This window comes from Rhineura floridana, chromosome 3, assembly GCF_030035675.1.
Source record: "Rhineura floridana isolate rRhiFlo1 chromosome 3, rRhiFlo1.hap2, whole genome shotgun sequence".
NCBI lineage: Eukaryota > Metazoa > Chordata > Lepidosauria > Squamata > Rhineuridae > Rhineura > Rhineura floridana.
In genome coordinates, this window is record NC_084482.1 from 121,248,540 (window position 1) to 121,273,942 (window position 25,403).

At 40.8% G+C, this 25,403-nt stretch overlaps 1 protein-coding gene across 2 annotated transcripts; it reads right to left on the bottom strand.

Annotated features, from left to right (window-relative positions):
• Positions 1–2,638: 2,638 nt before the first annotated feature.
• On the bottom strand, positions 2,639–25,190 carry LOC133380382 (fatty acid hydroxylase domain-containing protein 2-like). Of its 2 annotated transcripts, XM_061617535.1 has the most exons (9): positions 25,068–25,190; positions 15,241–15,303; positions 13,243–13,334; positions 13,050–13,153; positions 11,950–12,071; positions 9,604–9,809; positions 9,156–9,261; positions 6,272–6,438; positions 2,639–4,873 (listed from the first exon to the last, which is right to left on the bottom strand). In XM_061617535.1, the coding sequence occupies exons 2-9, from the start codon at positions 15,301–15,303 to the stop codon at positions 4,717–4,719; spliced, it is 1,017 nt and encodes a 338-aa protein (XP_061473519.1). In that variant the 5' UTR covers positions 25,068–25,190; the 3' UTR covers positions 2,639–4,716. The 2 variants fall into 2 exon arrangements, with proteins under 2 accessions (XP_061473519.1, XP_061473520.1); XM_061617536.1 differs by lacking the exon at positions 15,241–15,303 and having other exon boundaries at positions 25,068–25,189.
• Between the last annotated feature and the right edge of the window lie 213 nt (positions 25,191–25,403).

Here is a 25,403-nt window from a genome sequence, read left to right on the forward strand (position 1 = left end):
TAACTCATGGCCTGCGGTTCTAGTTTTTGCTGCATCAGTTGTGATGCTGTATTATATCAAACCCTCAGCCTGTCATTGCGCTTACCATAAAAAGGCATGAGCATTGCACTGCTCCACTGGGTGTAGCAGAGTCTCCTCTGTGAGCTTTGCTAGGTGCATTGCAACAGCAGAAACATGCTAACATGGAATTGACAGAACTTCTGCAGTTGGCTTTCAATTCCTCTTGTACTACATGGTGAATTTGGGCTCCTTATGTTTGGCAGGATTTCAATTTGTAAGGACAGGAAAATGGATTGAGACCCTAACCTTGTTTCATCACCATTCAGTTATGAATAAGGCAAAAACATGTATTGAGGAACTGCTGCTTATGATACAGGAGTATGTGTTCAGGCTTAAGAAATAGTGAGATTAACCAGCATGTTTAAAGGCTTCCTCTTAGAAAGGAAATAGTCTTTGTACTTTTAACCCAGTGGTGGTTGGTGCTGAAGTATTGGGCTAGCAATAGTTTGTATTTCACCTGAGTGATAACAATGCTTTTCTCTGCTGATGAAGAACTGTAGGTGAACAAAACAGTTGATGGTGGTGCAGAAAAGCCTTTAATAAGTGGTTTAGGAGATCAGTTAAGGAAACGGTTAGCTTATGGGAATGAAAGGAGGTTGGCACAGGCATATAAGGATAGCATATTGATTCTTTTTTGGATGTCCCTGGATGTGCCATGAGCTTGAACCACAAAGTCCTTTTCTACTTTCAAGAGAAAAGTCAAAGATACTTGTTACCTGAAGGAAGTATAGCCTCTTGTAGGCTTGATTGGTCACTTTCCTGCATCACTTTGAGATGACGATGGCAGCATGTCTTTGTAGGCACTTAGCTGTTAATACATGCATACTGCCTAGGCTGCCCAGTGCTAGAAGGTCACTGGATCCTATAAAGATGGCATTCATTACCTTGCACTGTGAACAGGGAGTAATTCTGTAGCCGATGCTTTCTGCGTGGCTATTAGTACAGTCAGTTTTCTCTCATCCTGGCTCAAGTATTCCCAACGCTTTGGGGAAAGAACAGATGTTATAGGGATTCCCTACATAGTAACAATTGTTTCAATTTATGTCTTGGTTTTTAAAATGGACTGAGTTCAATGAATTTTGGTATCCTGTTCTGATATATGGAGTGGCAGGTTCCTCCTGAAAGAGTTTCAGTTGCATTGTGTTTGGGAAGCCACCGTTTCCCAGTGTATGAGGCTTCTGTTAAAGCAGAGATACTGGCTGTTTTCCACTGGGAACTGAGCCAGCATTCTTATTATAGGTAAGAGGTATCTAAAAAAAAAAGTTTTGTGTCATCTGGGGTCGCTGATGCCCTGACCTACTTTGGACAGGTCTTAATGGGGTGAGGGTCTGAAATCTGGTTTAGGATTAGCAGTGAAAGTAATCCTTTTTAAGTGTTGGTGCTCTGTCTGTCCTATCCCTCTTTGTCCCTTTCTGCTCCTTATCCCACCTTTGCAGCTGTTGTGTTGCTTTGGTTCTGTACTTGCTCATTTTGCTTCTGGTTGGCTAGTTGAATGTACTGTTAACACATGAGACAGTAACCTCAGTACTCTGCCATATATTTTTTTAATAGAGTAATGGGATGGGAACCATCATTCACACTTTCCTCATTATTTTTATTATTATTATTGATTCCACAAAAACAATCAAATCCGTTAATGCAGCAAACTCTGCCGTGCTATGTTATCTCTCCATGTGAATCCTCTTCTAAAACTTGGATTTGTCAATAACTTTTTAAAAATCAGCTAGGTTTTTTAAAGGGATGGGTAGCTACATTGTTAAATGCCTCCGTTGCTTTTTTTAAATCAAATTTCATATACGAGTGGTTTTATGGGGGTGGGTGGGAAATTTCATCTCAACAACACGGGTTTGGACAAAGTGGTTTTTAAAAAAATAAATTCTAACATTTCTTAGTTTACATTTTAACTTTCTGAAGACACTTGAACATAGGACCGATGTATCTGTGATGAGGACACCCTATGGTTGGAAACATTGAAAAGCTATGGGCTTAACCATTTCTGTGTGGTTTGACAGACTTTGTTCTTCCAAGTCTGGCCTTCTATTGCCCTCGTTTTTGTTAATTTCCTCAATTATATTGTTCCTGTATCTATTTGTCCTCCCTCCCAGAATATAGATCTTCGTACAACAGAGTGGTCTAGATCACTGATATCCTTTCGATAAGGGATATCAATGCCCTTGGCAGAAGCTCTTGCCCACCAAAGCCTTCCTGCTGTAGTATCATTGTGTGGCTGTGGAACAGGAATGGCTGAATCCTCCTCTCATCATTGGATTTGTCCCTGCAGTAGTGCACTATCATTATGGTTGAGATTTCCAGCCTGTGAAACTGTGACTCAGAAAACACTGAGCTTTAAATTATGAGGGTTGGAGTTTCATTAGTGTGAAGTCTGTATTAAGCTGCTAAAAAATTTAGGATGAGCAATCTGCAAAAGATGCAATGATTGTTTCGTGTAGATGTCTGATAACTTGATCACAGTAGAAAGCAACATCTGTTTGTTTGGTTTGCGTGCTCTCCCTGAGCAGGTTTGTGTGTATACGTACTCCAACCTTGCCCCTTCTGCTAAAGCAAAATCCCAGAAGTGTTTATAATCACTTTCAGCTGTATTTATTCATAAGAAAATTTTAAACCAACTGTTACCATATATCACCTTAGAGGAAAAGATCTTGTTAATATGGCCCACCATACACAATCCCATCTCCTGTTAATAGTATGTATATCTTAACCCATGTGCTAGGATCATCATCACATGGGGGGGGGAAAGAGGGGGGAAATGGTAAAATACTTGAATGAGAGCCTGTACTATAAACAGTAATATTATTCAGAGTATCTGCTTTCTAGGCTGATGTGACTCATTATTCTAGTAGTGCTTTAGTCCTTTGTAATTTGTGGTAATTACACTTTTTCCTTTTTAATACAAAAAATGTATAAAAATAAAAACCTCAAATGACCTTGTAGTTTGCATACTCTTTGTTTCTGTCATCAGACCATTTCTACTAATGGCACATGTGGACCAGAGGACTAGGAAATGTGATATGATGATGTAAAGACAGGGTAAGCATCCCTAAAATGTTATCAGCAAGATGGGGCTTGACATGCAGCAGACATTTTTTATGGAGCTCCCAAGTTGAATGTCCATTTATACCCTCAGCAAGATTTCCTCAGTTATTTCAACTGTTCTCCAAAAATGAAAAATTAGCCTAATAGGCAATCTATATCTGTGCTACTTCTAGTTGTAGAGTCACATAGCTAAATGGTCCTCCATACAAAAAATATTAACTTGCACATAGAAAACTAAATGTTGGAGAGAAAGGGTTATAGCCTGGCTTTGTCCTAGAATTAATAGTTGCTAGCTGTGCTTAGGAATATTTTATCATAGGGTGAGCCTTTTGTGTATGTTCTGCTTGGAGTAGTGCTTATATTTATCACCTCATCTATTGTTTTTTGACAACAAGGCAAGAATGGTTTCATGTTGCATTTGCCTCCTATTCCAAACAGCTACTTATACTAATTACAAGTTTACCTAGCATAAGATCATCATCATGCTCTTTGGCTATGCTAATTAGTTCTACTTTCTCAGAAATCTTCAGCAGTTACTTGGAGAGGCATGGCTTTCTAATGACTTCTCCCTTTTCCCATTTTTACCATTATGTTTTGCAACACAAGACAGTGAACAATATGATGCCTTGCAGCGTAGGACTTATCTTTCAGCTTGGTACTCTGAGTGATTTCAGTCCTCAGGAGTCACTGTGGGTTGTCCAAAGGCTAAAAGATGCCAACTAGTTGCTTTTCTCCAAGATTAGGGATACATTTATTTATTACATTTCTACCCCGCCTTTCTTTTCATGACTGAAACCCAAGGCGGCTTACATATGGTTCCCAGGCAGTCTCCCATCCAGGCACTGACCAGACCTGACCCTGCTTAGCTTCAGCTCCCAAATGCTCCCAGAGCACCTGCTCTTGGTTGTTTGTTGGGTCAGGCTGAATTTCTGGCTCATCATAACCTGGAATTCTGTGACAGTAACTGGTTTTTGGTATGCTTGAAAGTATATCCTGTCCTCTCCAGCAAATAATGTTATTATGCTTCCAGCTGTTTTGTTTCCATGATCAACCACAGCCATTTCTGCAGCAGTTGGCATCATTCCTCTTCTACCATGGAGCACTCCAAACATGAGTGTCATCCTTTGAGTGTTATCAAAGGCCACATTATATGTTGAGGGTTGTTGCAGAAACATTCCTCGTGGTAGAAAGGGGTTAACAATGTAAGGCCACACAGCTGCAGCTAATCAGTTGGCCGGGCATAAAGCCCACAAGCACTGAACACTTTGTGTGGGGGGTAATAGGAGATAAGCAATGTTTGTTGGAGCGTTGGATAAAGGTTTTGTGTTTAGCAAACAACTCTGGGTTCGTGTTTCTTTTGCTGAAGGGCTTGTAATTCTGCACTGTGTCCTGGGCAACAAAGGGCAGCTGGCTAGTTGGTCCAGGGCACCAGAACACAACATTATAGGCTTAGTTCTGTCTCTTACCAAAGGATACTTGAAACCTGCTACAATATTATCTTGGCAATTGTGTACCTCATTAGAAAATCTGATATAACCCATCTCCTGATTCTTGTGATTATCTGGATGATGGTGAAGAAACTAAGCTGCAATAAAGGATGGGTCATTCTAATTTTTTACAGGAATCGGGGATGCTTTCTGTAAGGGGCGTGAGGCTCAACAGGACAGTGTGTCTCTCGTAGGCCTTCGTTTGCTTGAACAATGTGTCTGTTCCATGTAGGTGGTCCAGCACCCCCAAGACTCCATAGCACTGATTGAATCTGATGAAAAATAAAGGAAAAGAATTATATACATTAATGGTAAACATGCTGTAATAGTGTAGACATTTCCCTTCGGTTAGCTATCTCCCCATCCCACCATGACCTAATCATTAAATTTTGATCCTCCATATTGTTCCATACCACTGATGCTTTGAAGCCCTCAGTCTGTCATCCAACAGAGGGATGTGACTTTGGGCAAAACTACACATTTAAGTGCATAGTCTGTACTTGCATGATTAATTTTTCTAGAAAGAGAGCCAGTGTGGTGTAGTGGTTAGTGTTAGACTACGACCTGGGAGACCAGGGTTTGAATCCCCACACAGCCATGAAGCTCACTGGGTGACCCTGGGCCTCTCAGCCTCAGAGGAAGGCAACGGTAAAACCACCTCTGAATACCATTTACCATGAAAACCCTATTCATAGGGTCGCCATAAGTCAGGATTGACTTGAAGGCAGTCCATGTTTGAGAAAGAGCGACTGTCAGGTTTGTGAATGTAGTGCAGGGAAGGTTTTTTTAAAAAAACACAACCTTGATAATTGACCCCCATCCCCCCACCAAACAAACAAAAGCTGCTATTTGCATTGGGAGAGAAGCTGCCAATTGCTGCTTTCCTGCCAACACAAATAACAAGATCACATTGTGGGACTGAAACATGGCTGCTATTTAATATAGATATTTTTGGCACGTAAGGCCAAATGATACATGTTCATTGTAATGTGTTCCACAGAGCAGGGATAGGAAATCACTGACCCGCTAGATGTTGTTGGACTACAACTCTCATCATCCCTGGCCATTGGCCATGCTGGCTGGGGGATGATGGGAACTGGGAGTCCCACATATGCAGGGCCACAGGTTGCACAAACAAACCTTAGAGATTATTTACATGAGTGCCTGTTGGGAACATTATCCCAAGGGTAACAGCATAGCTTGCCTATACCAAATTCATTTCTGGCAGCATGAGACCAGTAATGTAAAACTGCTTTGTATCTAAAGGTGCTCACTTAAAATCTTTTTTAAAAACCTTGATTATTGTTATTCACCCCACCTCTCCAAAGAGTACTTTTCCAGAAAATAGTATGCCTGAACATTTCGAGTACTTTCATCTGTTAGTATAATGGTGGGTTGGTGTGTGCGTGTTGAAAGCATGAGAATAGGTGTAATTGAGAGGTTGCATAGCTGTGGTTAAAAGTTAGAATTTGGTTGATGTGTTTTGCACTGAAAGTTTTAATCCTTCAGTTGAATTTTGTGGAATCCTGCAATTGAGTTTTATGAAATGATTTTAAGAATGATGGCTAATTAAGGGAAGTCTGTTCCAGAGCTGTATGTATCTCACACACACACCCCAATTTGTGAGCAAGTAAGAAGAAATGTAGCTTTTAAGAACACAGTAGAATTACTTGAGATGATGGAAGTCATGGAATTCTGGTGAAGGCAGGAAAGGTAAATGGTAGCCGCAGTGAGAGATTGAGGTAATCAGAAGGGCAAGAGAGAGCCACATCATGATTGATATAACATGCGATCCCATGAGGATTGGGCCAGTGATCACAGGCAGTGTATTGGAAACCTGGAATATAAACACAGACTCATAATGGTGAACATGTGTAAATCCCTAAGGGAGTCTCCGCCAAGGAAGACAGAGATGTTGGTGAGCTTCAAAGACTGACTGAAGTTCCACTGTTGAGAAGCTAACTGATGTTTTAAGCGCCTGGGAATAATATTATGTAAAACACAGCTTACACACAGTAGGCCTACTACTCTCCTGTTCTCACTTATTCAGGGAGCAGATAATGGGGATTTTTTAATTGCTCCACAGGATGTGTTAACAGCAAGTAACTATACTGCATATTGTATATAGGTTCAAATCTCCTTTCACCTGCTGCCCAACTTCAAAAATGCTTTAATGTTATCCCAGTTCTACCCTTCCTTTGCTGAAATGGCTGGACTCTCCTTGCTAACTGTCCACCACAATGCACTATTCTAGGTCCAGGTGAGGCTAGCTTTGGTGTAGTTTGGGAGGAGGCAAAGAAGCAATTTTGGAAAGAGGAAGCAGTGTGAAATTGATGAAGACCAGTAGGTCCAGTCTCCCTCACGCTTTGTTGATAAACTTTTTTTCTGGGGGGGGAGGAGGCAACCGAAGTCTATAAGTGGGAACAGGAGAGTAGTAGGCCTACTGTGTGTAAGCCGTGTTTTACATAACCTTATTCCCAGGACCGTTATTGGCTTATTTCCGTCTTCAAAAAGTTTAATACAAGTACAGAGAATCTCAGTGATATAGCCCTTGGGGTCATTCCCACAATGAATTACAAATTCCACTTTCTATATGGTATTGGCATACAATCTTGCCTTGAGATAACTTGCAGAAGCTGTGGAGAACAGACCTATTGATTTGTTTTGGTCTGAAATCTTGTGTGTCTATTTGTTAATACATCTCCAGGCATTCTCCCCATAGAAACGAGGTTGGTCTGTTGGGAGAGGTCCTTTCTGAGGAGCCTCATACTTTTTCACAGCCTACTGAAGAGAGAGACAGGCTCTTACAGAATTGTCTAAACTGCTCCCAACCCAACTAGTGTGAGATCAGTCATTTTAGAACACCTGACTCAATAGGGAAGGCTGTTTCAACTCAAATGGGCAGACCAGTACATTCACCTACTCCCTTCTTCACTATTGATACAGCCAGCAGTGGGGTGAGAGAGGTCCTTAAGAATACTCTTACCCCCAGGAAGCTATCACTTCAGCTCTCCCAACCCTCTTTTCATTATCCTTCCTCTGTTCCCCTCAAGGCCATTTGAGTTGGCTCTCCACGGGTCTTTGGCCCATCAGGTCCAGCCCTCCATTTCCCACCAACTTTGCTGAGATGCTCAAGCCCAGCTTCTAGTTTCTTGGCAGCCACTGTCAGATATGTGCTGCAGAGGGTTTTTATAAGATTAAGACTACTATTTTTGCTTGACTAAGCAGGGCCAGCTCCAGGAATGCCGGGCCCTTGGGCATCAGCTTGCCCTGGGCCCCAGTGTGTGTGTACGCGCACAAAGATGAAGGCCGCAGTTTCCCTAAGGGGATGACGCCTCCACCACCATATTTGTTGATGGCACACATGCATGCTACACACGCGCATCTCTGCCATCAACTAAGATGGCAGCAGGAGCTTCAGTACCTTAGGGAAACCGCGGCAATGGTAAAAGACAGCAGACAGGTAGGTAGGGGGATGTGGGGGGGCCACGGATCATGGAAGGGGAGTGGAGGGGCAGCTGAGGGGCCCCCTGTAGCTCCAGGCCATCGGGCCAGTGCCCCACCTGGCTGACCTTTAGAACCGGCCCTGACTAAGGGGTCCAGTTCCCCTCCCTGCAATTAACTGCCTTTTTAACATTCCCAAGCAGTCAACCATTGTCTCCAAGAGGAGGACTGGAACTGCAGTACTTAACCTCTTGGTATCTTTTCAGAAGCTAAATCATTCAGTCTGATTCAGCCTGTCTTAAAGTAGGGTCCTACGCCTAAAGGCTCTATTTCAGTTATAACGCAGAGAAGGCTTGACAGTCCATCTTCTGCTCTTTTCTGTGGACGCTTAGCTTCTGCACATCTCTCATTTAATTGTGGTCAGTGAATGGGAATTGTCTGACCTCCGCCTCGTAGGAACCTTCCTCAAGTATTGGAGGAGAGATTTACAGGAAAGGACAACATTCTTTGTGGTCTGTGCAGTCGCACAAATGGATTTTATGCCTGTGTAGGGCTACATTTGAACTTTGTAGAGCTAGGCTAGGGTTTGTCAGGAAGCACACCCACAGAGATTCGCAGAGAAGGGCAGCATTTTATTTTGTCAAGGCAACAACTGTAACAACTGATGTGCTCATTTATCTCTTTCTCCGTACTCCTTGAATTCCCCCACCCCAGAAAGAGACTACAATGAACCAGATCTACACAGGTAGATCTGCACAGGTTCAGAACTGTATAGGTTCGCAGTAGGGATGGCTAACTACAGGCCCTCCAGATTTTGTTGGGACTACAACTCCCATAATCTCTGACCATTGGTCATGCTGGCTGGAGCTGATGGGAGTTACATTCCAGCAACATCTGGAAGGCCACAGAGAGCCATCCCTGGGTCCTTTCTGCTCTAGCTGGACCAAATATTTCACAATTAGAAAATCTCCAATATTAAACTGCTACGGTTCTTTCCATTTCATGAGCTCCAGCTTTTTCAGTCTGAAGGGTGGAGGGTATTCCCCTGCCAGCAGAAAGGAGGAACAGAGTCTCCTCAAATGTCAGCTGGACCTTTTGCATACCACTTACCACATGCTCTACTGGATGAGCATAGACTGAGACTATGCCAACTGGAGCAGTCCATTCATGATGTTTTTTATGTATGTGTTTATAGAGGAGAGGGTGATGAACAAGCCTTCATGGGAAGAAGCAGAAACAAAAGGTAAGATGTGTCATATTTACAAGTGGGTAGAACTGTGGGTGTTGAGGCTCCATGGTATGAGGCCAAAATACAAGGTATGGAAAGGAACAGCAGCATTATAGGTACTTTGCACTGCTTGTGCATTTGTGGCAACTACGCTTCAGTCAAAAAATTACCACTGAGCATGCTATCATGTCTTGTTAGTTATATTTAGCTAGGGATGGGAATTGCAGGTTAAAAAGTGTGAATTTTAAACTAGCCAGTAAGCTGCAGAATATTATGAAGCCAATGCAGGAAAGAGCCCAATTTGTTACATTGGTGTAATGTGCACCTTACCGATGAGAGTAATAGAAGAGAATTTCCTCTAGCAGGGTAAAGGTGGCCAGCTCAAGAAGAAACCAGTGGAAGGTGGGCAGGTGCAAACTGCATGGCTCCCCACTCCATTTCATGATAGGCAACATGAGGATCAACATGGGCAGAGAAATGAAAAAATGATTGAACAAGGCTGTATGGATGGCACTGCGCAGTTTTTCTGTGTCAACCTGGGGGGAGAGGCAACATGAACCTGTGTCAAAATGTGCAACAGTATTTCCTATGCCTGAAAAGGGACCTATGCAAGACCCTTGACTACTCAGTAAGAGGCTCAAAATGGCCCCTCCCCTCTACCAGCCAAATAAAAAGGCATTTCGTTCTAAACATTTAGTCAAAGTCTCATCGGCCTTGGGCAACACTTCAGATATAAAGTCACCATAACCAACATTTATGCACTTCCTAGTTGAAGCAGTTGCCATATCCCTACTCAATGGAAATTTCTGCACTTTGGGTGGGTAGTGGGAGAGATTGGACCAAAACAAAGCTTCCCCCTCCCCAGCAGTTCTTCCAGCACTTCCCTTCTTCATAGTTGTAGGGTAGATCTATCATGCTGCTTGGCCTCTAGAACAGGAAGAACAGGCACTTTGAATGAAAGAAGGGAACTGTCTGTTTCCCAGTCCCACAGCTCTTAAAAGGAAGCTATGTGTTGGTTCTTTCTTATTTCCTCATCATATTTAAGAATATTAACATTTACACACACATGAACATAGGAAGCTGCCTTATACCAAATCAGACCATTGGTCAATCTAGCTCAGTATTGCCAACAGCGACTGGCAGGGTTTCAGGCAGAGATCTTTCCCAGCTCTAGCTGGAGATGTCAGGGACTGAACTTTCTGTGAGCAAAGCGTGTTGTGTACCACTGAGAGATAGCTCCTTCCCCTATTGAGCACACACTCCTGGTCTCCATGTAAAGAAGGCTACAACTAGTAAGAGACTGACATTCTTACAACACTGCAGCCAGGCAAAAAAGGCAGAGGGGAGCGAGTGAGAGAGAGAGAATTGTAAGCAATGGTTAACCCATAAACTTCGAGGTAAGTCTCCCTCATTGACTGTCCTAGAACTCTCCTGTCTTCCACCAAGCCCCTCAGAATCTCCATCCTTTTGGTTACAGGAACGGAGCAGAGGGGAGAGAACCCCAGCTGCTTTTTACCCTTGTTGGGTTCCAGGAATTCCTTTCAAAGCTTAGGAGACTTGAAAGGCCTGTGGTGACCCTGCATTTGTGGTCTGCTGCTCAACAATAAAACAATTAAAATCCCACTACCTACCATAACTCCTTGGATCCTGTACTGCCATTTTGTTTTTTAAAAGCCCTTTTAAACTAGTTTCATGGGCTCTGTGGGCTGGATAGCGAGTCATTTCATGAAGAAATGAATCCCGCCCTGGGCTCCTGCTGGGAGGAAGGGCAGGATATAAATCAAATAATAAATAAATAAATTAGAAATACTTGGGTTAAAATGGCTGCAAGGACTCAGGACAATGATTAGTACATGTTTCAATGAGAAATAAAATTTCTAGCCTCCATCTAGGGCTCAGTTATGAATTACTTGAGGACTACTGCATAACAGTTGCAATTCATCTCACCAGCAAGCATAGATGTGCTGATTGCTGAATCATGATTGCTCTGCCTCTACCAGCAAAAGGCAATTCTTGTTTCATTTATACTCTTTGGGAGTTGGCTCCCTCCACATCTTTTCTAAGAAAAGCTAACATCTAATTTCTACTTCATCTGTAGTAGTTTCACTGTTGGAGGTACAGAGACTAAACCGTGTTTCAATCACAACCACCTCCATTGCTGTGAATGGTGGGAAAATGCAGTTGCCATCACGGAAATGGTTGTCAGTTCTCTGTATGTACGGCCTCAGCCCCATTAGCTCCACAAAGTACATGACTGCTCGTATCTGGCAACAGGGCTCGCTCGAGTTCTACACACTTCTTTATTCCCATGAGATGGTTAAGTTGTGGATAGTGTGTCAGATCAGGAATAGGGCAACCTATGTTCATGACGAAGCAGAGAGTTGGAAGCTCACTGAGTCACCTTAGGCCAGTCACTGTCTCCTCAATCTAACCTACTTCACAGAGCTGAGGAAGGGAAGATGGATCTTCTATACCTCCCTGGAGGCATGTGAAACAGAAATAAAATAAAGAGAAGAATGAAGACAATCCAAATTCAATCTTTTTAAACTATCAAATGCATCCCCTGACAGTGGTGGAAATGCTATTTCTCGGGTGGGGAGGAATCACCACCTCCCTCTCAAAACAAACAAACAAAAACTGGGCTATATTCAATCCAACTGTGGAAAAAATACCTACAGGGTCATTCTTCCCCAACTGAATGCGGTATCGTGTAATGAAGCTTGGCTTCCCAGTCACATCGGCTACCATCAAGATTCCATTGAAGCTCCAGAAAACAAGGCCAGGGACTACAGCAGTGCCTGTGTTACAATATGAGTGGGTTAGTGAATGGATACAGGAGAAAGAGAAACCCCTGTGATTAGGTGAGATTTTGGCTCAGAGAGAGTTATGGTAACAGATAAGCAGAAGGGACTTACTATTGCCACCTATAGGGCAGATACTTCAGGTAGGTTTTGAGGACATTGAACTTGTCAAGGATTAACAATACCTTGGCACAGTCAATAACCAAAATGGAGACAATAGTCAAGAAATTAGAAGAAGGCTAGGACGGGGGAGGGCAGCTATGAGAGAACTAGAAAAGGTCCTCAAATGCAAAGATGTATCACTGAACACTAAAGTCAGGATCATTCAGACATGGTATTCCCGATCTCTATGTATGGATGTGAAAGTTGGACAGTGACAAAAGTGGGTAAGAGAAAAATCAACTCATTTGAAATGTGGTGTTGGAGGAGAGCTTTGTGGATATCATGGACTGCGAAAAAGACAAATAATTGGGTGTTAGAACAAATTAAACCAGAACTATCACTAGAAGCTAAAATGATGAAACTGAGGTTATCCTACTTAGGTAACAGAACCTGTCCCTACTGCTGGTGCGGGTGAGGGGCTTTAATTACTGTTCATCCTCTTCCCCCTTTTGCAACATATCTGGACTGTTATTGTCATTTAGTAATTGTGAAAATGCTGCAAGGCGACTAGGTACTCTACATACTGTAAATACAAATACAGAGGTCTTTGGCCACAGCCTCACACTCGTAAAAAAATAGTCACTTAACACAGCTCTGGATGTTGTGGGTGAGAGGAGGAATAGGGCAGCACATATTTGTCATTTAGGCAAGCTGGCCTAATTTTGTGCCCACCTTATATTAGCAGTAAACTGGGGTTTAATGGAGCAAATCCCCAACCTTTGGACTGAGATAATGCTTTTCTATTCTATTCACCTTCACAGATAGCGTAGAATTTTGCCTTATAGGATCTGACTTCATTTCACAGCAACTCACCTAATAAAAAAATCAGCCATTCATTTCCCCCTAGTAGGTGGTGCAGATTCTCCCACTGGGTCTGCCAGAAGAAGCCAGAGGCTCCCCAGAATTTCTGCAGGTGCCTGAAACACAAAGTGATCCAATGGCAATGTTGGTTGCCACTTTCCTAGAATCATTTGTTCAAACCATGATTAAGCTCCAGTGACCTTACCACGTGACTGAGTTCTTGAATGCAACAAACATGAGCAGGCCAGGGCCCAGTATAAAGGCAGCGATCTTGATTGAGTCCCAGAACTTCCATGCCTGAGAATAACAAATGGTAAACAAGAACATCTCCACCATCAATAAAAAAAATAGAGGGAATAAGCAGCACAGAATATAGGGATATAATAATACTCCTCAAAAGTTACATACTATTTTGAAAATGTTGACATAATTGACATTCTTCACTGGGAGGCCAGAGCACCTTGTTCTGTCAAAGCTGCAGTTTCATGCTCTGGAAAGAACAGCCTGAATTTCAGCACTATCTGTTTTCTTCCAAATGGCTTATGGGATGTACAGAGCTGCAACTAGGGCTGCTTCCTTTTTATTGGTCCTATTTGGGATGTTTTTATTTCAGCAGACACAAAGCTTTTCCTGGCATGGTAACAGTGATAAAAAAAACACTAGTATTGCTGGGATGAAGGGAAGTGATGCCTTGATTATTATTCAAGAGTATGCCTAGAATTCAGCATCTAATAAAGCAGGTGTGGGGAATTTTGTGATACAGTTTTCCAACCAACCAATGTTTACAAACATGCATGTATTAGGGGAAAGTGCGCATAAAATTAATATATTGGTGAAAATAATATAAAATACAAAAATGCATTATATTAACAAAAAAGGTCATAAAGGGATAAATTGAATTAAAATCCTCCAGCCCTACTTAACCCTTTCCTCCCTCTATGTGAGAGTTTTTACTTAGCTTTTTAAAAACATCATCCCCCCCCCTTGGAGGTGGGTAGGAAATGCTCTAGGTATGATGTGTTGTGATTGGCTGTGAAGTGCAGAAAGCAGATTGGCCACCACAGGAGACAAACAGAAACAACTGCAGGAAGTTTCTCAGACTTCAGTAAGTAGAAATGTAAGCATATGAACATGGGGCGCATGAGAGAGGTTCAGCTATGGCTTGGAGGTGATTTTAATCATTTTGGAGAACAGACACCTGGGAAGGTTGTACCCCCCAGCCCTAATTGAGAATCCGTTGCTGACTCCTATACGTACACACCTGGGAATAAATACCACGGAACTCAACGGAACTTACTTCTAAGCTGACCCGTACAGCTTAGTCACAGAAATTCAATTGGTGCCAAACAACATACAATATTAGATATGTGAATTTTGGAGAGGAAAACAAATTAAACCCTCATGTCTCCCCACTGCTGCATTTTAATTATGTGTGTCAATACGTAATGCAAGCAGTTTAACACCCATACCGCATGCTATGGCCATTTGACTAGCACTATCAATGACCTACAAACTTCCTTCTGAACTAAGCAGTAAACATCTGCTTTAACCATTATACTATTAACTTTGTGTTAGCTCGTCTCCCACTCAAGGCCAGGTTGTTCTTGTTGTATTATCAAGGACTTTATCCAGGTCAAAGGCAAATTTATTTATTTATTATTTGATTTATATTCCATCCTTCCTCCCAGCAGGAACCCAGGGTGACAAATAAATGTGCTAAAAACACTTTAAAACAGACCTTAAAATACATTAAAACAAAACAACTTTAAAAACATTTAAAAAAAAAGCTTTGAAAACATCTTTTAAAAAGGGTTAAAAACATATTGTTAAAAAAAATTAAAAAGCAATTCCAACACAGACTGGGATAGGTCTCAACTTAAAGGGCTTGTTGAAAGATAAAATTAACCAAGTAATATTGTAGATGCTCCTTGTCTTTAGTCTGGAATTTCACAAGCATCTGGGTGGGAACCTTTGGCCCACTAGACCTCCCCATTTGGTTTGTGAGGCTGTTTAGCCAAGCCATGCCCACCTGTCCATCACCTGATGTCATGTGACATCAGATGTGGGGCAGGTAAAGCACTGAATTCAAAAGGAAACAACAAATCTTCCTTTGCAGCTGTGGCTTGAATTCTGTGCTTTTTAAAATTTGGCACCTTTTTTGTGAACTGCAAAATTGTACCACGGGAGGTTGTGGGAGAGGTACCTTTATCTGTGTCTGGTGTCTGCTAGGATCAGGTTCACTGCATTTAGGATCTTCTTTCATCATCTGAAATGCAAACCAATTGCATATGCAAATTAAAGCTAAACAGAGATTGAAGGTGAAGATTCATGACATGTCATGTTTACTAGATTACATTAAAACTAGTAAACGCCTGGAAATAGCCTATACTCATTGAAACAGCCTCATCCTTTAAAAGGTACACAATATCATCATCATAAATAGAAAATTGTTAGAATTGCTTGTTAATATGTTTTCAACCCTTTTTAAAAGATGTTTTTAAAGCTTTTTTAAAAATCTTTTTAACGCTGTTTTGTTTTAATGTATTTTAAGGTCTGTTTTTATGATGTTTTAAAGTGTTTTTAGCACTTCTGTTTGCCACCCTGGGCTCCTGCTGGGAGGAAGGGCGGGATATAAATCAAATAATAAATAAATAAAAATGTCTTGAGGAAGTTCCCCTTCAAAGTCCCTTGTGATTAAGGAGTTAAGTTGTCCTTATATTTTAAAGTTAACATTTCTTACATAATACTGCATGGAGTCTGGTAATATTAGAAGTGAGCCTTTCCTGCTCCATTGCTACCATTCACATCCACTTTGTGTCAGTGAACCTGATGACTGAAAAGCTAACATCTGACAGCTTGCAATAGTCAACCATCCCTTACCTACCATTACCTTCTAGGCAAAACTATGGCAGCTTTCACAAAGAACACATTCATATCCATATTTATCCATTTCTATTACTAGACTCCATCTCAAACATTCATTATCAATTGATAGCCCCCCTTCCATCTCCCAAGGTTCCCCTTGGACATGGCTTTTCCTATACTAGAAGCTGATATAAATATAGAACATAGATTAGACAACACTGACACTTTGCAGAGCTTGGAAAAGTTACTTTTTTGAACTACAACTCCCATCAGTCCAATCCAGTGGCCATGCTGACTGGGGCTGATGGGAGTTGTAGTTCAAAAAAGTAACTTTTCCAAGCTCTGCATTTGAGCATATATGATGAGCACCAATGTCATGTCACTGCAGAGACATGAGAAATGTAAAGAACAATTTAAGGGTTAAGTAGTTGATTTTGTGGAAGTGCTTTATTCCATCTGTGAATCCTGAACATTTGGAGTCTCTTCTGTGTCAATGGAAAAGTAAGGATGGAGCAAATAACAAAATCAGGCATATTTTCAAAGAATCAAAGATATCATATTACTTTCAGAATTACTATTTCAGTGCATAACTGAAATACATTATTCTGTTCCTCCAGTCTTGAGTTTGGCAAATATCACCACAGAGATTGTGCAAGAGGTTATTTTCTTGGGATAAGATGCTGATTATTATCAAGGCTGTAGGAAAGCACTATAATATTTTGCCTTTGTTGTTCATGCATCCAGACTGAAACCTGACTAATGACTTGTACAATACTATCCAGAGATTCCCCCACCACCCAATAAACACCACTTCAAAGTAATCCAAGAAAGCTTTTAGGTTAGGCTTGTAGAAAACAGCAACCATTCATTAGACCTGTAGTCTTTAAACTTTTCAAACCCAAGAAGACCGACTTCCGGGAAGGGTTGCTTTGCCTGTGCTGCTCTGAGTCGAGCTCTCGTCTCAGAAGAAGCTTTTTCAGCTTAAAAATCAGTCACAACGCTCTTTTTGACTGGTAAAGATTTTCTCCCGGTCAGGGAGAAACGTAGAGATTAACCACAAAGCCTGTTTTTGTGGGGAGGACTGGATTTCATTTATTTATGAGAGAAGGTTCAAACTGCAATGCCGGACGGACTTCCATCAAGCTCTAGCTGATTACAGCGACACGTTTATCTTTTCTTTAAAGAAAAACGGACTTTAACAGGCAGATAAGCATCCTTCTTTCTATTTTCTTTTTTCACTTGGTTTAAACTGGTGCAGCAAAAAAGAGATTTGTCAATGAATCAGCTGTGAAGAACTTCTAGGTGAGTTATGGCTTTTCTCTTTCACTAACGAAATTAAGAAGAAATCGAAAAAGCTTATCTTTGTTTTTATCGCAAAAAGCTGTCCTGGAGGTGCATTCTAAAGATACCAACGGAAGAGGGATTTCTATTTCGAGGAGGGGGAAAAAAATTTTTTTTTTGGTCTATTTCATTTTGACGAATATGCTTGTTCAGGATGCCACTAATTGTTTTGATGTTGGGAACTAAGTTTGTTTTGTATTCCTGAACACATAGAGATAAGGCAGGCTGTACTGTCTACACTGATAAAAGCAAGCCTGGAATATTAACCCAATTGTGGCTGAAATAATTTTTGTTTTTGTGGTTTTAAGAATGACAACCAGAAAAGTGATTGAGACCATGGAAGAAATTATGTTTCAGAAAATAATGGGTGAAATTGAGATAACGAAACAAACCCTGAGACAGGGTAGACAGGAGATGAAAATTGAATTTAACAAAATGATGCAGGAGCTTAAAGAAATAGTGGATTCTGTGAGAGAGGAGTTTGATGGGATAGGGAAGCTACAAGCCCTGGAGATTGGAACAAATGTGAAACTGGAAAAAGATTTGGAGTTTATGGATGATAGAAATAAAGTTTACTGTTTGGAATTCAACGTTGTCTCTGAAGAAATTAATGAAGATTTTGGTGGTAAAGTTATCAATGTCTTGGATAATTTTCTGGACTGGAATGATGTGATGGAGCTTGACATAGAAAAAATCTATGGAGTTGGCTACAGATATGTGACAGTGGAGAAATTTAAGAGATGAGCCAGTGCATTTTGTAAAAAAGAAGAACAGAGATATGACTTTGCAGCAATATTTCAGCAACATATTCAGAATTCTTGACTGGAATGAATCTATGTAATTAACTACAAATATGTGACAGAGCAGAGATGCACCCAGAGCAGAGATGTGACTTTACAACAATATTTCAACAACATATTCAGAATTGATGGCAAGGACATATTTGTGATGGGGGAAATTCCCATCAGACTCTTGTTATATGACTATGGCTATGACAGCAAGATCATCATGGGATACTGATAATGGATGAATGGATACTGAAACCACTGGATTTAACAGGACTATTGAAGATGGAAGATGGAATTAATATTGATAATGGAAGAATGGTTATGGAAATTATTGGACTTAACAGATTTGACGAGAAGGATTAATTGATATGTTTACTTGGACTATAGCTATGACAACAAGATTATTATGGGATACTGATAACGGAAGAATGGCTACTGAAATTACTGGACTTAACAGGATTATTGAAGATGGAAGATGGAATTAATATAGATAATGGAAGAATGGTTATTGAAATTATTGGGCCTAACAGATTTGAATCAGATGGATTAAGCGATATGTTTATTTGGAGAAAAATTGAAAGATATATCTCTCAAGGAATTGAAACCTCTCTTTGACTTTTTGTGGAAAGAATAAAATAATGTTTATGAGATTTGATGATTAATTAAGATAACTACTGGAGGAAAGTGATTTTATAATATAATTTTAGAGATAGGATTGTTATATATTGTAGACCTATAACTGATCTGCGACAAATCGGAAGTCAACATCTTATTTTATTGTTTAATTGTTTTTGTTTTGTTTTGTTTCTTGTCTTTGAAAATTTGAATAAAAATTAATGATAAAAAAACAAACAAACCCAAGAAGACCAAGCTGCAGCTCAAACAACTGTTTGGGAAACCCACTTCTTAATTTTTACCATTTATATGCATAGTGACAATGCAACCACCTTGGGTCAATTTGCAGCCTACTAGTGGGTCCTGCTCCACCTATTGAAGGCTTAGCACTTTATAATACAACACTTTAGAACTGGGATTGCCATAGTTTGCTGTATCTTAATACTGAAGGAAATGAAGATTCTGTACTTTTCTGCAGTTTATCAGAGTAGCAGATCGAATTGCTTGGATTCCTAAGCTATCTGTCGGACACTTCTTCTTAGCTGATTGATGTCATTCATCTCTTCAGAAGTAGCAAATATCCTCACATCCACATGCTAGATGTCAGCTACCCAGCAACACAGCAGGCAGCACCAAGAAGCTTTGCTATCAGGAGGTAGAAAGTGCCCTGACATTAATTTTTGAAGAGAGTTATTGTTACCCTTGTGCTAATATCCTTCGCTAGTAGGGATTATTCTGCTCATGTGATAACTCCTGCCAGAGGAGGGGCAAGTGAGGTGATTCTGGCCAACTTCCCCTTCTCCCTGGTGTCCCCTGTAAATCTGCTCTGGAGAACTGAGAGACCCTCCAGAGCAGCACAAGAAGTAGCAGCGAGAGCTAGAAAAGGAAATTGGTGAAAGTTGCCTTCCGTTCTGCTGGCAGGACCCTTCACTGAATTTGTCTCATCTATGAACAGAAGGAGCCCTTTTATTAGAAATCGAATATGTTCTATATGTTCCCAATTTTAATCTCTAATTCAGAATTTCACCCAATCTGGACAACACGGGGTTAGTAGAGAAGCCATAGTTTTCTGATCTTTAATATAGTTTCAGATTACAGAACAGGGATTTTCAAAGTACTTCATCTGACATATCCCTAAATCAGGAAAAAGGCGTTGGCAAGCCTGACAGACATACAAGGTCAGGGAAAACTGCAACCGGCTTGGCCTATCTGCTGGACCAAAAACTATCTGAAAGAACCCTGAAGACACAGGAAGTGGCAATGTTAGGTTCTCCTGAGCAATGCTCTCTGCCTGCTGATAGTTCTTTTCTCAGCTGCAGGGTTTCTCACTTGCCTTCATCTTCTAGAACATAAACTTCAAAAAAAGAAAAGGGAAAACTAACCTGCTGTGGAAACATCTGCTAAAACATGCTAAATTAGGTGGATGAGGACCTAATCCTGTTGAACTCTTTTTCTTGATTAAAAAAAAGACCTATTTCCCAAAGTCCCTTTGCCCACTATGCTGCTTTTATCAATGCCAATTGCATAGTGTTGCTCCATGTTAACATACAGGCTGGATGTTAACATACAGTGGAGGATGGAGGTCCCACTTCATGAACTGCGCCAGGATTGGATCTTGGGGGCCAGCAACCCGATGCTGGCACAGATCGTGGAGCGGGACCTCTACCCTCCCAGGAAACATTCCCTCCTGCAGCCAGTGGCAGACTTAAATAGTCTGACAGCCATACCTACCTCCCACGTCACTGTGTCACCGCACTAGCTTGCTGTGTGTACATGTCCATCATCACTCAAGATGGCAGTGGGGGCATCCCTAAGTGGTTGACAACTGCTGTCGCCATCTTGTGTGCTGACACAATGACATAGGAGGTAGGTGGGGCAGGCAGGCCTATTTAAGCTTGTGCCGCCTGCATCAGGAAGGGGTGGAAGGGGAGCATGACAATGTGGCCCCAGGGCAGTTTAATGCCCAAGACTCCAGTCATGCCTGATGCTGGCCCTGTTAACATAGCCATGTTTCTCAGAAATACTAGCTACTCAGTTTGCTTCCAGAAAAGCAACATGCTTACTAAGCAAACAATAAAATAAACTTGGGAATGTTCATTCTTTGGACCCTTCACCTTGTCCCTTCATACATTTCTCTAAAAGTCAAGGATTGAAATCCTATTTTGGGATTATTCAAGTCAGGGGTAACTTGGCTGGCTCCTTTCAACCTATAACAGGAATATGAAACTATCCCATGCTAGCACACAGTAACAGATTAGACATATTACAAACTCTTCTTTATCAATTCCTCTGTCCAATACAGCTACTTGTTCTGCTGTTTTAATGTCATTTAACAAATGTATAAACCACTTCATTGCATGAAGCCGTAAAAGCAGTGTAAAAGATAAAATAAAACATAAAAATATATACACTAAAAATCATTTCAATAAACTCCAAATAAAACCATATCCACAAATTCTCAAAAAGAAAACCATTTCTGGAGATGTGCAATTCATCTACAAATGATTGGGTCACACCTCAGGGAAAGCCTTCTTAAACAAAAATGCATTAGTAGGTGCCTAACCATTATGATACTATAGGTGCCTGTCTTAATTTTGGCTGGTAATTCTCAATACATCTTCAGCCAGTATTGGCCTTCCCATTATTAGCTGCTTCCCTCCCCAAATCCCTGCCAACATCTGAAAGACCTTTCCAGTTGTCCCTGCACTTAAAATAATGCTTGTTGTTAGTCCTTTCTTACAGGAAATCCTTGCAACTTTCCTCAGGGAACTATTTCTGGGCTCTCGCATTTCCTCAAATTCAAACTGCAATATGTTGTTGCTTACAGTTTCCCCCATCCCTCTCTACCTGACACTTCCATTGTAATTGCTGTGCGGAATGTGATTGCAACTGAGTCAAGGGCATAGACTGAATGGTGCTTGACTCATCAACAATGATTAGAGGCAATTCCTCTCCTCCCTCTCCAGTAGGGTTGTGAACTGGATTTGTACAAATCACAAACCAAATCGAGCTAATATCTACCCCATCCTACAAAACTCTACAGAGCACACTGGCTAATCCCAAATCAATTTGTAGAGATCTGTACAGATCTGTAACGCAAAACAGCCTATAATGAATCCAGATAGAATGTGTCTGAAATGGAACAATCACAACATCATATCAGGAGAACACCAGGGTGGGAAGAGAGGGAGGAAAGCTAGAGTGCTATTAGCCCACCCAGCGTTCTCCAATTACAATGCTTGGAAGGGCTAACGTCTTAAAATGCAGAAATCTTGTGTAAGTTCTGTCTCTTAGAAATGTTTGATGGAAGTTGGCTGGCATTTGTTCAGCTTGTGTATATTTTCTATTCTTTCCCAATCAATTCCAGACCCATCCTTATTTACATTTTCTAAAAAGAAGTTTGTTGTCTGTATTCTTTATTTTATTCTATTCTTATTGCTAAGAATGTGGGCATATGTAGCCACAGCTTTCTGAATTTATTATCATTATTATCATTATTATTATCCAATTGCTACACACAAACAATAAACAGCCAGCTTGTGTGGTTACACATTTTTATTATTAGCCACCTAGCCAAACCTTGTGATATTAGCCAGCATTCTGGGTCAAGACTTATTATTTCCAATGGCTAATTACAGTGAATATTATTAATATTGAATACTATTTTTATTTTTCCCTCACTCACAACTGCTGTTGGCAGTCTGCCCCCTCTATAGGGTTTTTTAAAGCAACCTTTAAAGGTGGTTAATATGAAATCCCCTAGAGCTACCCACCTGAAAATTTGCAGTTAATCGCCTCTATAGGTGCTTTGTTGTTGTTATGTGCCTTCAAATTTCAAAGCCTTTTTATTGGTCAATGTCATATGATGGTGAAGACGGCCTTTTGTGTTTCAAATTGGAGGTTATGTTCTATTTCTATTTTGGGTGCATCAACAGTTGCTGGGAGACTCCTATTTTCCCTCACAGACCTTCAATCAGAGTGGCTGACTGTTAAACCAGTCTGGCCACTGGAGCTCTGTCAGTGGAATATGAGTCTCCTCTCAGCACCCTTCACAAATTACACTTCCCAGGATTCTTTGGGGGAAGCCATGACTGTCTGAAGTGAAATCAAAGTCTGGTGTGGGTGTGGCCCCTTGATTAGCCAAGCCCAGCAGCTGTGAGTCTGACTTTTAGAACACTGACAGTTGGTTCTTACTGAGCATGCCTGACACTATCATTAGGTCCAATGCAAAATTTCTTAAATTAATTAAAAATCAGCCAGTCATTTTTTTTAACTTTTAAACTACAAAAGATGAAGGTCAGAGTATGGGGAAAGGTCAGTAATAGGATTACAAGTCCGCTGTGAACATGGATAATTTTTAATGAATTTCAACAGATTATGAGAACTCTGTCAAAAAAGTCCAAAAGGGCTCTGAGGTTTTTCTCTCTTTTTAGACTTTGAACTCTCGATTCTCTCTGACTGTTTTGTGTATCGCCATGAAAATTTAGAGGGTTGTTAAGCAAGCATTTCTGAGTTCAGGAGTATAAGTTTTGTAAGGTTTTGTTTTGAAATGAGTTTATGGGAAGCATCAGAATGACATGGGGGTATTTTCAATTTAACATTGCAGAATGTGAAAAATCCATGCTGGCTATAGTATACAGTCACACTTCTGGCTGTATAATTATGTATAAATAAATTAAATATAAATAAATCAAGGGATAGAATTCCAGAAATGTGGTGCCACCACTGAAAATACACTTTCTAGTGTCTGCCTTTGGACATATATTGAGAAGATTCACTAGAAAAAACAATAATGCTGGGGAAAACAGAATGGAATAGAAAAAGAGGAAGGCTGGACAAGAGATGGATTGATTCCATAAAGGAAGCCACAGACCTGAATTTACAAGATCTGAACAGGGTGGCTTATAACAGATGCTATTGGAAATCTCTGATTTATAGGGTCGCCATAAATCGAAATCGACTTGAAGGCACATAACAACAGGTGTCTGCCAACCTAATGAACCTTGATGTGGGCTAAAAAGGAAATCTGAGACAATTTCTCAGGGACCAGGCAGATTTGTATGGGTGCAGCTTTGTCCTTAATGTAACACAATCAAAACTATTTGAGGCTTTAAAAGTGAAAATGAGGGTTTTAAATTGATCCCAGAAACAAGCTGGCAGCCAATGTAGCATGCACAGTATTGGGCATAGTATTATCAAAATGTTTGGCCCCTACAATAATCATGGCATGCTGATCCTAGAGGTAATATAAAGCTATCACAAATAGTAGCCATTGATATTCTTAACCCCCATGCATTTGTCTAATGACCTTTTAAAATATAAGTTGCGGCTGCCACCACATAATGTAGAAATTAATTCCACAGATTGCCAATCTGTGCATAGCAATCTTTCCAACCAACAACACTCCTTTCTTATCCAGATTATGCTTCAGATGTTTTAACCTCATTCATCTCAAAGTGCCTCCAGACACCTGTTCATGATTTCCACAACTTCCCTGGGACTAGCAGGTAGAAACGAGAGGGAGAGTTCTGTATCATCTGCATGCTAACATCAACTCAGCCCAAACCTCCTGATGACCTCTACCAGGGTGTCACATTGGTATTGGAAAGCATAGATGACAAGATTGAACCTGAAGGAAGTCTTCCAACACCACTTTCTGGGTTCATTCCTCTAGGAAGTACCAGAACAACCATATTACTTTGATAGTGACTGAATCGTTTTCGTTCGTCAAGCTTGGAGTAAATATTCTAACTTTCAAATTACAAATAAATATGCCAAACTGAGATTAAAAATATCCATTCGAACCTATGCCTCCTTTTTCTTCTGACTGGAACAGATCACCCACAGCTTAGCTATTAGAAGTTCTGAGAACATATTGATTTATAGGGAACTACCATGAGGATAACAGTTGCTCTTTGATACATTACACACTGTGGTTATTGACCATAATTCTGTCTTGTCTCCTGATACTGAAGAGAAAAAAATCAAAGCTATATGAATAATTGGGGAGAAAATACTTACATCCCAATCCCATAGGTTTTCTTGGAAGTGTCACTAAGGCTGCAGTCCTATACCTGTTTATCTGGGAGGATGCCCCACTGAAATTAATGGGGTTCTGAGTAGGCGTGTATGGGATTTGTACTATAAACCTAGGCAGGTTCACTCAAAAGCAACTCCAACTGGGTTCAATCTACTTACTTCCAAGTAAATGTGCATAGGACTGTAGCCGTAACATCAAAAACTATTTACAAATCTGTAGTAATATAACCACTATTTCACTGCAAAAGTTGGATAACCTAGCTTCTGTCTCAACACAATACAGCTACCTTTCTTCTTAAAATTAATGTAGGAAATCCAGAGTAAACAGCAGCTTTAATTGTTCTCTCCTTTCCAATTTCTTGCTCGCTAGTTCTTTACCTACCCAATCTTTTCTTGTCGACGGCACTGGCAAGTATTCTGTGTTCCCAGCGAGAGTAGTTTGCGTCTCCTCCGTCTTCTGTCGTTATCACGGCTGCTTTCTGTAAATTTATCACAACTGCCAGCAAAGTACGAAGGGCGAGTCTGTAAGCCATCAGCTGACTTGCGTAATTCCTCAAACAGCACGCATGAAGCAATAGTCAAGGCCATTATTAGTGCTGGCAAATATGTTGTGAGGGGAGGGGACTAGCCTCAGAGGAAGGCAATGGTAAACCCCCTCTGAATACCACTTACCATGAAATCCCTACTCATAGGGTAGCCATAAGTCGGGATCAACTTG

Bases quoted from the DNA above. Each gene is read 5' to 3' on its own strand.
- LOC133380382 (XM_061617535.1), bottom strand. From the start codon at position 15,303: ATGATGAAAGAAGATCCTAAATGCAGTGAACCTGATCCTAGCAGACAC. The intron at 13,335-15,240 runs GTACCTCTCCCA...TGTTATTCTCAG, and splicing joins GACACCAGACACAGATAAAG to GCATGGAAGTTCTGGGACTC. The intron at 13,154-13,242 runs GTAAGGTCACTG...TTTGTGTTTCAG, and splicing joins TTCAAGAACTCAGTCACGTG to GCACCTGCAGAAATTCTGGG.